Raw genomic sequence first — 14,785 nt, 5'->3', positions numbered from 1 at the left:
TAGGGTTAGGATTATTGTGTATCATAATTGACACTACTTTGAAGTGGTGTGATGTCTATTTCTATATGGAAAAAACGTAGGCATTGAAACCGACTTTACACCGTTTGACGTGACAGTGTTGTGGTCAGGTACCTGAGACTTGATGGTCCTGTTGTGTCTTGTTATGTTAATATAGTGGGGGTATCCATCCGCAAGGTTCCTGTGAGTCAGCTGATATTTATGGGTGATCAGGCCGAGCCTGTACCTCAGATCCACGCTTCCTGGGGGTTGAAAGAGCAGTGCAGTGTTAGCCTACAAGGCGTTACTCTGACTCAGCAATCACAGTTAAAGGGCCACTATTCGGATACTTATTCAAACTGGAGCAACCAAACCCACGGAGGGATACCCAACTGGTAGTAAAATAATATGAGCCCTGTTACTTTTTTAAACGGTTACATTTGCCGACAACACTGAAGTATTGAATGGAAGAACTATTCCTGAATGGATCATTATCATTCCAGTCATCGATCGTGTCCTTCAGCAGGGCTACTTTCACCTCCGCCCGTGGGATCGGTATCGTCCCTACCGTCGGTTTTGAGGATGACGGCGATGTAGTCCTGCACAAAGGAGCTGATGTAGAGCAGCACGGCGGGAGTGTGCAGTGTGCTGAAGCTGAACTCCACGTCGTCCGCCGTGTCGTTGTAGCCCAGGCTGAAGTTGTCGAAGTGGGGGTCGATCCAGTTGGCCCACGCCGCCTCGTCCGAGATGGGCTTCTTCCGTATGTTGTAACGCATCCACGAGCCGATCTCGAAGTAGGCGCCGATGTCTGAGGGATAGCACGCGAGGGAGGGGGTCACGGTTCGTTGATGTGTGCCGTGTGAATTGATCCACACGCGGACACAAAGTGAAGGTAGTGCCTCATAAGACGCCTGTTTATTACTAGATTGAATAGTCCATTTGAAGGCAATTCAATTTGATTGTATTATTATTATTACTTTTATATTAAACAGAAAAATAATAATAGAATAGAATAAGCGGACATAAAAATTATGCATTACAACACATGACAAGTTTGACACATCCATTGAACTAGAAATATTGCACCTTGTTAGCAGGTGTTCAGCAGATTCTTTTGATTATTAGAAAGATAAAAATGACAATTAACTAATCTTACCTTTATGGCAATAGAACCCATCGAAGGCCGTGTTGTTGCAGTCGCAAGTGTATGACGCGTAGCCCTCTATGCACTGGCCGCTATTTCGGCACGGTATGGTCGCATTCAGACACTCGCCCGTGCAGTTCCTGCGAATCCCCTGCTCTTCGTTCACCTTCCCCTCCAGGTCTAGCGGCACGCCGTTCATCCGTAAGCCTCGCATGCAGCCCAGGAACGGCCTCAGGGTTCGGTTGGCCGCGCCTGGGTGAAGAACAGCAAGCAGATTACTGTTATTAGCAATAAGCGTTTAAAACTGAGGTAGAACCAAGATGGCCGCTAGGTGATTAAGAACCATGGAAGCTCTGGGTCAATTTCACGAGGGAGAGGACGAATCCCCAAAAACCTTGAGCGGGTTTTCAAATCCAAAAGTCCCCAAGGCATGGTTGCAATAAACGGGTGAATGACCTACCCACGAGAATTGGGTGTGAGAACTCCATGGTCACAAACGTTTGGCCTGGGAAACGCCTGACCGCCCACGGCTGCCAGTCGACTTTGATTCGAGCGAGTTTCACGTTGATCTCGGCCTGGACGAAGTGCCACTCGTTGTCGTTGAGCGGCATGGGAGACCTCAATGTCACGTTGAGGATGCCGTCCCCAACCATGAACACAAACGCCAGGTTCTGGGTCGCTGGCCGGGGGAAAGAAAGCAGAAGAAAGAAAAACAGAGATGGTAAGATGACAATAGGACTCTGGGACTCCATTTTGTAATATGCGGTAATTGGTTCCAGACACTTTTATCCAAAGCGAGTTTGACTAAATTCAGATACATGTCATTAAAGAGCGGGTAGGGAGGGTTAGGCATCAACTTCTAGGTTAGCCTGCTGAAAGTGAGGATTGAAACCAAGTACCATTATTCTGGGAGTCAAACGCCCTACAGCAGTAACACTATGCCACCTTCTTAGCTATGGGCTTTATTTACCTGGAGGGCAACTTGGTTCGATCTTTGTTCTAAACTCATAACCAGCCATCTTGGCTCTAAAGATGGCTGGGAGTAAATGCGGAATTCCGCATTCACTTCCATCACCCTCTTGACTCTGGGTGATGGAAGTGATCTTTTAGAGACAAGATGGCTGCCAGGTTATGAATCGGGTCAACGTCACAAATAAAAAAGGCGTCCCTCACTGTTGAGCTCTATGCGAAGGAAGTTGCGGAGCTGCTCGTCGGAGTTCTCCAGGAAGACACAGTTGTCTCGGTATGTTTTGAAGTGGAAGGAGATGTCAGCGCTGGAGCCTGGTTTGAAGGTAGGGAATGTGATGTAGGTGGGCTTGACGAAGGATATGGTGTTCCAGATGTTTCCTGCGAAGAGACACATGGCAGCGTTGGTAAAAAAATAAAGAACTTTGGAAAATCAATGTTTTTTTATTTTCTCATCAATGTTTGTACTTACTGTCGCCATGGCAGCGTAGGGGTCCGACAGTGTATTGCGCTTCCGAGTTGGTTCTGTTAGTGTCGCCGATGACAACCCTCCGTACGGGCAGATGATCTCGGAAGTCCAAATATCCCTTGTCTGAGTACCTGGAAACACCCGATGACAAAAACATCAGACCTTGACCTTGGCTTATAATTGAAAGTGTGTAAGAATGTCCGGAGGTGTGAGCCCCTGGTATTACCATTGTCTGTAGTCTGCATCACAGTTGCAGTGGAACTTGGGGTCCGTGCAGGTCTGGTTGATGGAACAGCCGCACTTTTGGACCTCACGGAAAGCCCCTCCCCAGTAGTAATGACTCTCATTGTTACGACCGATCCAGTAGCCGTAAGGCCTTCCATCTGGGAGGAGGAAGCACAATGGTGATTCATTATAGATTATATGATAATACTAATACTACTACTACTACTACTAATAATAATAATATTATAAATAATTATGGATAAAAACTGTCTACAAACGTCTAGTCTGGTTTGCTTTTAGTCGTCTGGTACTTTAAGTAGTAGTCAGGCAGGACATTTCAAACCGTCACATCATGTTACCATCATCTTTTTTTTTTTTATCACAGCAGATGCTCCTCCCTGATTGCTCCATCTGCCTCTGTCTATCCGCACACCTGACCAATCCAATCACTCACTGGGCGTGTTGAGCAGGCGGGACTTGTAGCAGGAGTAGTCGATCCACTGCTCGCAGTACATGGAGGTGTTGGCCAGGGCAGTGACCTCATCCCAGGAAGCATTCCAGTAGTTAACGTTGCCTACATATGGTCGGTCTACAGTACTGCCAGTCACCTTGGTGCCGTCCACACGGTCATGAAGGATCACAGTCCAAGCCTTATATGCTGCGGAGACGATGGAAGGACAGATGCAGGTCATACATCAATAATAAATGAAAATATTAATAATTATAATATTTATGACTAAGGAAGCGTATTTACAATGAGTTACTGAGAAGGGGTGGGATTAAATACGTTTTTTCTTCTTCCCACTCCATTTCCAACATGTTATTGCAATCCACACGCGTTTATCATTTATATATCTAATTATGCTTTCTATTTTGTGTACCATCATTATTTTCTGTATGACGATTAAGTTTTTCTTTCGCATGTTCAAAATAAAAATTGTAATCAACCAATCAATCAATACACAAATCAAATAGATTGATTTGCTAAATCGTATTCATTTTTTATTTATACACCATTAAATATTTCTGTTTTATTTTTAACAATTAAAAAGGACAGTAGGATATCTGTTTGGAGCTCCAGTCACTTAGCCGCAGCATTCTTGATACCACACACATTTTGGATGATCTTACATTTCATTTTGCAGTACACCTCAAATGGTTTCAATGGACCGCTGAGATCCGGATCGATGGTATAGTTCCCAGACCAGTACTTCCCTTGGAGTCTGTAGGCCTCGCATGACTCTTTGTACACCGCTGTAAAATCAAAAGGCAGGATTATTATAGCGAATGGGTATGTTATGAATGTGAACAATTCATAACATACAGCTATTTACTACATTATCCTTTAGCAGACGCTTAAGCAACATACAGTGAGTATATTTAGATAGGCCAACATAGGGTTTGGGTATCTTGCTAAGGGATTCCTATACTCTGCATTGGTGTTGTTAAAGCAGACACAAACCAACTGGTCTAACCTATCCCCTGCCTACCTTACACTTGATGCATGCACCAGGTGTAACTTACACATGTGACAAACTTCTCCTTTGTAGCCTGTGTTTTCACACAGGCAGATGAAGTCGTCCCAGGACTGGATGCATCTGCCCTCGTGTTCACATGGATTCGGCGTGCATCTGTAGATGACATCATCAAAGGGTGATGACACTTACATTACTACAATTGTGTGATGCTATTGGTCATTAATTTATATTATTATTTTTAATATATTTAGTACATTTATTTTAATTAATTGAAGTTCAACAAGTTTGAATAATATAGAAAACAAAATGTGTTATTCAAATATTGAACAACATGTTGTTGTGGTTTGCATAGTATTGCAAGTATCAGTAATAGACCAGCAGAGACATCAATGGGGTAAACATCAATCTTAAATCAAATAGACGGATAGATGAAGTACCTTAAGTACCTGTATCATAATATTTTGCTACAAGGTGATGCAAAAAGTATCTCAACAGTCGGTGAATAATAGTATTTAGTATTGTCTGTGCTAATAAATAATATTGTCTGACACCATACCTGTCAGTGATACCACAGGTGCCTAGCAGCAGCTCAGCATAGCGCCCCCACTGGCGCTGCAGTATAAAGTCAATGTCAAGCTGTTCGTTATCAATGTAGATCTGTTGCATGCAGCCATGGAAGTGGTTCAGCTTGGTCTCACATTTCCGTATGGTGTTGTTTGTTTTCGGACAACCTGAGAATAAATACAGACAAACGGTAATTTAACATCGCCTCATCGTTAAAGCTAGAGTGAGCAATTTATTATAATATAAATGTTCCGACATTATATATGTATTATTTACATATTTGTTGAGATTCTCTTTACATTCCGACAGCAATAAATAAAACAAATGCTCTGAGAAGAAGAAGAGAAAAAGTGGTATCTGTGGACATCGCAGGCCTGTTATAAGCCCGTCTGGTGGCTCATGTGTCTGTCTACCTCCCTAGCCCTCTGCCTGGGCCCACTCTGGCCGTGCACTCATTCCGCTTGACCGGAGTCTTCCACAAGGCAGGCAGACCCACTGCTAAAGCTAGCGAGCTAGTCAAGTGTTTTTAGGGAGTGGTTTTGGGGGGAGACCTGAATGCAGGGTTGGGATTTTTTACAGTCGGATACTTTCCAAATCTAGCTTACTCTGGCTGGTAACAGCAAATTGCCCTCCATAGCTTTAAGCATAAAATGTCCATGCACAACCGTTGGATGTGGACACCCTCAAAAACCCACCTATTTATATAATGTTTTGTAATATCAGGAACTTTCTAGTCTTTTAAAGTTGTGTATTACTGTATACATGCTTTTAAAAGCAAGTTAAAATGATTGGCTCTATTTGGGCTAATTTATTTGTTGTTGTAGTGATATTTTGTGCATAGCATTATTTTCTATCTCTCTCTCTCTGTCAGTAACTTGAGCTATTGGTTAAAAAGTGCTGTATAAATGAAGCATAATCATTGTATTATTATTATTTCCCTCAAGTAAGAGATAGCCATGTTTTTTTTTGCTAGTTGCTTACTTACCGCCAAAGAAGTAGCGGTCTCCGGTGCGTATGGTGAAGGGGTTGGTGATCTTCAGTGGAGAGCCCTCCTCCTCATCTATGGTGAGGGTCATAAGGTTGTCCCTGGCAGCCAGATCAACTGTATGCCAGTAACCGTCGTTCAGGCGGTAGCCTAGCAAGAAGAAAAACGGTAGGTTTAATGGATTTGGTTTCACACCACGTAATTATTTAGATTTTTGTATTCTAGGAATGAGAGTTGAACCTCTGACATTCAAGTATTGTTGAAGTAGTGTTTTGTTCACAAATAAGTCCAAATAAATAACCTTGTATCACAAGGCTTCTCTGAATGAGAACGTCCTATTTGTATTTTCTGATGTTTCCCTATAATTTGATTTTCTGCCACTGTTATATCTGAGGTGTGTCAATTCAGTTTATAATGAAAAACTTCTACATTTTCACACAGCCGCTAAATTCTCCCGGACATATTAATTAAAATTAGGCATGCTCCACAATATTGTCTTGTTGTTTAACCTCATGCACGACTAGTCATCCATCGGCTCTCTGAATAAATATATTTAACATTATATTATAGTAAATTCTATGGCAAACTGGGATTGTCTGTGTGTGTGTTCACCTGCAGCAAACTGCAGTTTCTTTTTGCCAGGCTGGAATATGGTGACGTTGACTTGTCCCTCACTGAGACCGAGCTCCAGAGCTCCGAGGTCGTCGGCGAAGCGGGTGAACATCAGCAGCCCCGTGTAGTCCCAGGAGCGGAACTTGAACTTGACGAACATACGGGGCTTCCGGAAGAACCCGGGCACCTGCAGGTAGTTGTTGGGTCCGGCAAACGTCATGGGCTTCAGCAGAATGTCACGACAATGGTAGTGCATCTTTTTCTAATGGAAAGCAAAACGTAAAAAAAGAGAAAAAACATTGAAATACACATTACTTTATGATTTACAACTTGAGACGATGCCATGAACGATGATTATTTGTAAACGGGTTATCGGGTTATTTCAAGCTTTCAATCATGTATTGTGATTGATGATAAGATGGTGGTTCCATCAACCTTTCGGGGGATACGTATCTCCGGCTCCTCTCTCTTGGCCATGTCGATAATATTGATCCCGTTGATGAAGACGTTCTCCAGGCAGCCGCGGAAGTTTGGCGTGGTGGGGAGGTGGGGCACGTTGCTCTCTATCACACCACCTACATACAACTAAGAGGACTGGGGGGTTAAATCCTGTGTGTTTAAAACATCACTTATTTATGGCATCTTGGCGATGAATAAGCCTTCACGTCTTTAAACAGCAACCATGAATCAAGAAAGCCGTGGACTTTCAAGACGATAATGTTTACCGTATGGGTGCATCGGTGCACCCATGCCCCTGAGCCCTTGTTCCCCCCAAACAAAATAAATCTGTGCACGGCCCTGCCTATCAGCTTTCCCATCCTTCACTATGAAGAATTACCTGGGAGTCCAGGTCCAGGTGGCTGAACTCTCCTTTGCATATGGCCGTCACCGTCTGGCTGTCCACGGTGAAGTTCACCTGTCGGCCGTAGCGCTTGATGGTGACATAGTGCCAGTGTTGGTCATCCAGAATGTTGCCGGCGGTTAACGTGGTCCTGCCGTTTACCTTGTGCACCATGCTGCTCCCTGAGACACCAGAGTACAGACGAGGACAGACGGAAGCACAAAGCAAGAAAGCACTCAGAAGCTGGAACTTTTTCCATTATCATAGCTGTGGGTGTTGCTCCGGAAATCGATATGTAGGTCTACCCAGCGTTGTCTATCCCCCACAAGGCAATCTCTTTATATTTCAGCCCTGAATAAGTTAATGTCTGTCTTGGATTACTTTCATTGGTGTATTCTGAAAACCTCAAAATGTCTGCCTATCAACCATTCCCACAATGGGATTCCTGTGTATGTGTCTGGTGTCTTACCTAGGCTGATGTGCAGATAGAGACGGCCTCGCTTGAGCTCCAGGGTGACCACGTCTCCCTGCACTCCCTCGCTGTGCAGCAGCAGCCCGTCCTGCTCCAGGGTCTTGAAGTTAATGGCGTAGTGATCCCTTAGTGTGCGGGACCTCTTCTCTGGGTACATGTAGATCAACGTGTCGTCGCCATTGTACTGCAGCACGTAGGAGTCTTAACACACAGGGAGAAAATATGTAGCTTATTCTGTATGTCCTAGACACACATTGCAAGTCTTATATAATCCTTAATGGATGAGATCAAGGGTTTTACAAGGTGTAACATAAGATGGTTTGACTGACTCTGACCCATGGTTGGGATATTTTGTACCATAGGGGCAGCCGAAGAGTTCCAGCCGAACGCCAATCTTCCCTCCGTTCTCAGTGTTCCACGCCAGAGGCAGCAGGCGGACGTGTTTAGCGGTGAAGGCATAGTGGAAGACGTTCCTCTTCACCTGATGGTAGTTCCAGTTTCCTGGCATTGTCTGCATAGTGTGAAGTTCAGAGAGAGAGAGAGAGAGAGAGAGAGAGAGAGAGAGAGAGAGAGAGAGAGAGAGAGAGAGAGAGAGAGAACTAATGAGTCTGTGGATCCCTGTAGTGGTGGGGGTGTAACACCTTATGAAATGGCTGGAGATGATGAACCAATAAAGAGGATTGCACAGTCTGTTCTAAACGTCAATATATCCACTCATCTCTGCGGCAGTTCCGGTCCTTTTCGACAGTTAAGATAATTACACAATCTATTTTTGCATAATGGGCTGTGGACCATAACATCTCAATAGGATTTAGTTGAGGTGTGTGAGGGGCTTTTCCCTCCATACTATGCCGACAACAACCATTCAGTCCCCCCCCCCCCCCATCCATAACACCTACCGAATTCCCCCCTTTCATGACATATGGGGTCCAGGAGTCATACCGGTCCCCATAAAGCAGGGTGTACTTGCTAACCCAGTCGTAGGAGTTGAAGGTGCCCTGGGTGGCGACGGCCACCAGCCGGTACTTCCTGCCCAGGTCCACCTGCAGCCATGGCTGTCGGTCCCCGGGGGACGGGGACCAACCGCTGCTTCCTGCAGGAAAGAGAGCCGGGCAGATGAAAGAAGAGAGTGTACACCTGTGTCTGGACAGTGTCGAGTCCAGGCTAATTTAGTAGGGGTGAGTCAGGAGAGGCACAGAATAACACAGAGGAAGGGCACCAGTCTACACCCAGACTTGTTTATGATACATACACCACAAAATAAAACCTATTATATTTATTTAAACACATTTAGATTTAGTAGGGGTGGAATCAATCCAAAAAAGACAGAAAAGATCCCTGTAGTCATGCCCCTTAGCACGTATAAGGAAATACTGTGAACTGGTCAACGTTGAGATTCAAAGTTTCATTGCGTCAGATAAATTCAAGTCTTACCATATAGTTTGGCAAAGTTGGCAGAGTAGAGGAAGTTGTATCTAGAGGAGGCAAGGAAGGAGGAGGCATAGAGCCCAGAGACCAGTGGATCAACACACTCACCTTGAGGAAACAATGACAAAAGGAGAGGGAGGGGAAGGGGGAAGAGGTTTTTCTTACATGCAAATTTTCCTTACATCATTACAACAACAAGGCACCCTATCGAAGGAGCAGGATGGTATTATGTAGATTGTAAGGACTCATCCGTTTATTGTGTGAGCCATGCTAAGTGGCCCATTTGGAAAACGTTTGCCCTTCCAGGACGCACTTCCACTTTATATTCCATTAACTTCCACACTGAGATGCCAAATAGGAGGACCTCCTCCAACTGGACAAGCCTTTTATTTCTGAGCGCATAACGCTGATAAAGACATCATAGATGGTGATATAAAGTAAAACGTGTCGGCTATGGCGCCATAGTCGCCATAGCCGACACGTTCCCATAAGAAAACAGCACCACCCATTCACATCCGTAGGTTATGAAGATGCATGCCTGTGCTTGGACGTTTATAATTGAACCTTCTGCATGCATGAGTGTTGTATTAGTGAATAACTATTCTAAATGGGCTGCAGTGACAGAGCCTTAGTGATCGGTGAGCGACCCGATTGTGTGATGAGGATGAGTGATGGCCACTGGCCAGTCAGTCACAGGATTGGCCATCACTCCTGTCAGATTTACCGTCGTTGACGGTACAGATGTCAAATGGATCCAAAATGATGTTACTGTTAGAAACTAATAACATCCAAACGAGAGCTACATCTACGTTGAACTCTCTTCCTTGCATCAAGGTAATCCTCTGGGAGTTTCGGTGTTGTGTTTCCTACTCTTACAAACACTGAGGTCACACAGCATAAGGAAGAGGACACTGTTCGGTAGTGGGATTAGCACGCACCATGCGCTGGAGACGAGGTCCAAGATCAAGTCAATGTTAAAGGTGGTATTTCTACGTGAAGGAGCCCGCGGAGCACAGGTATATGCTGTGTCAGTTTCGGTCATTTTACAAGGACAATGGCTGAAAAGGGGAGTTGGTGGGCGGAAAGAAAATATGCTGAGCCATGGAGATGCAACCTTGACAGAGAATCATTCGCTCTCTCGATGACTCTCTCTCTCGCTCTGATAATATGTTACGACGAGTAAACAAGTTTAACCATTTGACCGAAACAGATTTCGTGCCCTTCAGCACGGGGCAGAATCAATTCAGAATCTTTGATGCATCACCCCTAGCGTTGGATGCCGGGGATATTCTGAAAGGCTCTGAAAGAAATGTGCCTCGCTGATTACACGGTTGATTTGTGCGCAGTCCCTTTGGACTCGCGACACGCCTCGCCTCCTTCAGGAGGTGGCTCTGAATTACAAGAGGAATGTGAAATCAGGAAAAAGGAGCTTCGTCATAGCGGGGTTAACCCAGGCCAGCGGACTCCTCTGCTCTTCTCCTGGCAACACATCCTCCAACCCCCACCCCCTCCTCCATCCCGCCTCCAATCATCTGGTACTCTTCTATCTTTTCTTTTTACTTCCATTCTCCTTACTTCCTTTTCTCTCTCTCTCTCTCTCTCTCTCTCTCTCTCTCTCTCTCTCTCTCTCTCTCTCTCTCTCTCTCTCACTCTCTTTTTTTTCTCTAAAGTATTTATACCAATGTCGAAATCAATGTTTGATTTCTCACAGAACCACCCACTTTGTATTACTTTAATGTATGATCTCATTAAAGACACGCACACACGCTCATCTCATTTCTGCAGATCCAGTTGGGCGTTGTCACATCTCAGTAACTACATTAGCTACTCTTACTTCTTCTCTCTCTGTCTCCTCTCTCTCGCTTTCCTCTCTTGCTCTCTCCTATTCTCTCTTGCTCTCTTACTCTCTCTCTCTCTCTCTCTCTCTCTCTCTCTCTCTCTCTCTCTCTCTCTCTCTCTCTCTCTCTCTCTCTCTCTCTCTCTCTCTCTCTCTCTCTCTCTCTCTCTTGTTCTCCCTACTCCCTCCCCCTTCTCTCTCCTTGCGTCTTCCCTCCTGCTTCAGGGGGTGATGTATTCCTGGCTTTAACGTTAAGAGGGCTGCCTGGGTGTTATTACACTGTGACGCGGTTGCTGGGAGTGCAGTAGGCACCGGTCTTGCTGCTGAGTCATCAGTCTACCCCGTGGTAGCTGCAAGCCTGCCATACCCTGCTGTAGCGCTGCTGGCAGACGACATCGCCCCTGGTTTCATATGCAGAGAGCATCTGCTCCCAGGGCAGTGTGCCTGCCTCGAGCACGGCCACTCTCTTTACACAGCTGACATCGGACATCTCACAGACCTGCCTGAGTAATTGATGGAAGGCAGCGGCACAGAGTGTTATCAATGACCAGAGCTGTGATATTATACCTTGGAAAAGAGCAAGGTTGGGGCGAAAGATTTCGCTGAATGATTCATGAGGAACGCACAGCAGGGGGTGTGTGTGTCTGGGGGGTAGGGGGGGCGGGGGGTTCTTTTTATATGGGGCTGAGGCAGGCTGAAGAATAGCCCAAAAAATTGACCAAGGTGAAGAACGATTGAGGATATACTGAGGCATGTCAGGCTGTGTCTCTGTGTGAATATAAATCATCAGCATGTCGCACAGGTCCAAAAATAGAATAGCAAAGTTTATTCTGCGCCGGGTCATTGTACCATCCTCCCTTTTTCCCTGGACGACAATTTGGAGCAAATGAACAGAAAAATCTGCGTACACGCACACACACACACGCACACTCACACTTACCCGCAAACACACACACACACACACACACACACACACACACACACACACACACACACACACACACACACACACACACACACACACACACACACACACAGACACACACACACACACACACACACACACACACACACACACACACACAGACACACACACACACACACACATATACCCCCCCCCACACACACACACACACACACACATTATGCCACCACTGCTCAGCCCCACCCTGGCTGGGGACAATGAGGTCTGGGATTCGAAGCACCATTTTAATCTGTCAGAGGTTCTCTGTGAAGTACCGCAGACGGATTAACAGTTTGACCTGTATTCACAGAACACAGCCCCCAAAGACAAGGCTGCCGTCATAGTTTCTGTGATACTATGGACCAATAGGCCTCTATAGTTTGATCGCAGCATCCAATTATTTGATGTTGGATTTGGATTGGATATAATTATGATAGTTATCAGCAGTCACACATGGCAAAGCCGTTATAACACACCTGCCACAAGCACATCACGATTCAGTTTGGTACCACGTCATCACGTGAAAAAAACCTCAAATTTAGCATACCTCTCATGAATAGCGCTGGTTACCCTGCCTTGTGCTAGCACACAATAATCATCTCACCACAAGAATGCAACATGCAACAACAACATGATCTCTCCTCCTATTAAACATCCATAACAGTTCCCCCAGCAATGAAAAAAATACTGATAGTGTTGACCTATGACCTTGAACAGGTGCCCACATTATCCACGGTGTCCCTACACGCATAGCAGAAGCATGTGTGCTGACGCCTCCTTCATGCCATGACGCTGCACGTGAAGCCAGTCGCACCTTCTAATAAACCACTGAGTCACGGCATGGCATGGTGGTAACATGAACATGTAACATGATTGATCATCTATAAATTATATTGGGGTCGTTCTGACAAGGTCGTTTAGGCGCTAATTGTATGAAAACGAATAGGGCAGGTCAATAATGCATCTTAAAATATGCACCTGATTAATTATTATAGCTTAAAATCCCCAAAATGGCATCATGCACCGTATCTACTGTGACGTCTGTACCTCAATAGGTAGGCCTATGCCTATGCTTTTTTTTGGACAGGTGATGTAGCTCCAAAAGTACTGCAATGGGGTGGTCCCGCACGCGGCTGCAGCGGACGGTCACGGCGCATCTCAATCAGTGCGTTACAATACGGAATTCCATTTCGCATTTGCGATATAGAGACTGGAATTCTGTAAGCGGCAGCTCACAAGTCTCTCAGATAAATAGGCATGCCTTGATTCCGAAAGACAGAGTTGAACACAGACACATATGGTGGAGAAACTTGCGTGCTGCAAAAGCACTGCAATGCAGACAGAGCTGCGCGGGGGTATCATGCCGCGCATCCACTGCAGGACCGACACATCCGAGCCTCCACACTTTCACTGTACTTTCGTAAAACAATTCGATGCAGAAAAACGCGTTATCAGCGATTCCTCATCTTCCAAACACCCTTTATTGACAGATCATTTGATTTTCATAAGGTGTGCATTGCTGCCCTTTTAGGATTCCAGTAATCAGAGATTTAGTACCTACTGCTCAAGGGTAGCCTATATCCTACTTCGTATTTATTCGTCTTTGATATACCTCATTGTTATACATAACTTGATCATTTCACAGGCCTTACGTAAAACGCGTTAAGATTTTAGCAGATTGAAAAAATAAGAAATTAGTAATGGTTGTTTCACAGGACTTACGTGATGAGCAATGTTGAAACCCCAAAAATAAAAGAGTTATGCGTAATATTTTGCAAATCATCCTTCACTTTGGGCAACGTTTCTCCGCAATAGGATTAGTAATTTGGGTTTGTAGATTATTCTCTCTTCACCGGAAAGGACAGCATTCTTTACCGCCCTCTCCCCAACTTTAACTCGCGCAGTTCCAACTCCTCTTCCCGGGATCACGGGCAGCAGACTCTGCCGGAGCGTGCACGCGCATCAGTTGCTGGCGCTGATGCTGCGCTTGGCCGAGAGCGCGCACTGATATATACTATTTTAAATGCTTCCCATCAAGGAGTTACATTGTCTTGTATCCGCATTTTCCAATGTAACATGTTGTGGATTGGTGTGTCCGGCGCGATTAAGCGTCGCAGTTGAAGTTGCGGTCGCTCCAACGGAATTCTGGATTTTTGGTGCAGAGGACGAGGAGAAAAAAAACTTTCAGTCTGAAGGTTGCCGAAAATTAAACAGTATCAGCTCCAAGTTGAGGGACCCTTAAAACAGGATTTTGAGGTTGATTCTTCTTTGAATTGTAAATCAGGGTATTTACCCCCAAATTACAGTTAGTCCAACTCCGACACTGCTGTGGCTCATTTCTTCTTGATCTATGACACAGTTCCCTCGCTGGTCAGTGGCGCACTGTGCTGGCTGAATAAATACTCAAAGTGTTTTGGTCTCCTCCACGAGTGATGCAGGTCTGTTCCATTTCCCTTTCAGGCAGTATCCATATCAGCACAATATGAGGAGTGCAGAGCAAGGGATTCAGGGCAGACCAACTAGTCTGCTGACCTTGACCCTGTAGGTCCACCACATTTACAACGTTCATGCGGACAACTGGGACAAGTAAGGTTGGTGGGACACGTTAAGGGATAAAGATACCAGCTGTCCTGTGTTCTCTGACCCCCCCCCACACACACACACACACACACACACACACACACACACACACACACACACACACACACACACACACACACACACACACACACACACATTAACACACACACACACACACATTAACACACACACACAAATGGGTGCACACAACTACACACACACA

General features: G+C 45.3%; 1 protein-coding gene across 1 annotated transcript in view; it reads right to left on the bottom strand.

Annotated features, from left to right (window-relative positions):
- The window catches only part of cntnap1 (contactin associated protein 1), a 20,700-nt gene extending 6,360 nt beyond the window's left edge, over nucleotides 1-14,340 (bottom strand). The window contains exons 1-20 of the mRNA XM_056579024.1: nucleotides 13,705-14,340; nucleotides 9,188-9,289; nucleotides 8,653-8,846; nucleotides 8,111-8,264; nucleotides 7,751-7,954; nucleotides 7,279-7,463; nucleotides 6,876-7,025; nucleotides 6,441-6,702; nucleotides 5,829-5,978; nucleotides 4,836-5,010; nucleotides 4,326-4,432; nucleotides 3,933-4,055; nucleotides 3,256-3,459; nucleotides 2,803-2,959; nucleotides 2,580-2,707; nucleotides 2,315-2,488; nucleotides 1,602-1,820; nucleotides 1,154-1,393; nucleotides 566-805; nucleotides 133-260 (exon numbers count right to left, since the gene is read on the bottom strand). Coding sequence (XP_056434999.1) covers nucleotides 133-260; nucleotides 566-805; nucleotides 1,154-1,393; nucleotides 1,602-1,820; nucleotides 2,315-2,488; nucleotides 2,580-2,707; nucleotides 2,803-2,959; nucleotides 3,256-3,459; nucleotides 3,933-4,055; nucleotides 4,326-4,432; nucleotides 4,836-5,010; nucleotides 5,829-5,978; nucleotides 6,441-6,702; nucleotides 6,876-7,025; nucleotides 7,279-7,463; nucleotides 7,751-7,954; nucleotides 8,111-8,264; nucleotides 8,653-8,846; nucleotides 9,188-9,289; nucleotides 13,705-13,765 — 3,357 coding nt within the window. The 5' untranslated portion in view covers nucleotides 13,766-14,340. The remainder of the gene's footprint in view (nucleotides 1-132; nucleotides 261-565; nucleotides 806-1,153; nucleotides 1,394-1,601; nucleotides 1,821-2,314; nucleotides 2,489-2,579; nucleotides 2,708-2,802; nucleotides 2,960-3,255; nucleotides 3,460-3,932; nucleotides 4,056-4,325; nucleotides 4,433-4,835; nucleotides 5,011-5,828; nucleotides 5,979-6,440; nucleotides 6,703-6,875; nucleotides 7,026-7,278; nucleotides 7,464-7,750; nucleotides 7,955-8,110; nucleotides 8,265-8,652; nucleotides 8,847-9,187; nucleotides 9,290-13,704) is intronic.
- Nucleotides 14,341-14,785: the final 445 nt, after the last annotated feature.

The sequence above is a fragment of the Gadus chalcogrammus genome, chromosome 2, assembly GCF_026213295.1.
Source record: "Gadus chalcogrammus isolate NIFS_2021 chromosome 2, NIFS_Gcha_1.0, whole genome shotgun sequence".
Lineage (NCBI taxonomy): Eukaryota > Metazoa > Chordata > Actinopteri > Gadiformes > Gadidae > Gadus > Gadus chalcogrammus.
This window is presented reverse-complemented; position numbering and strand designations above follow the sequence as displayed.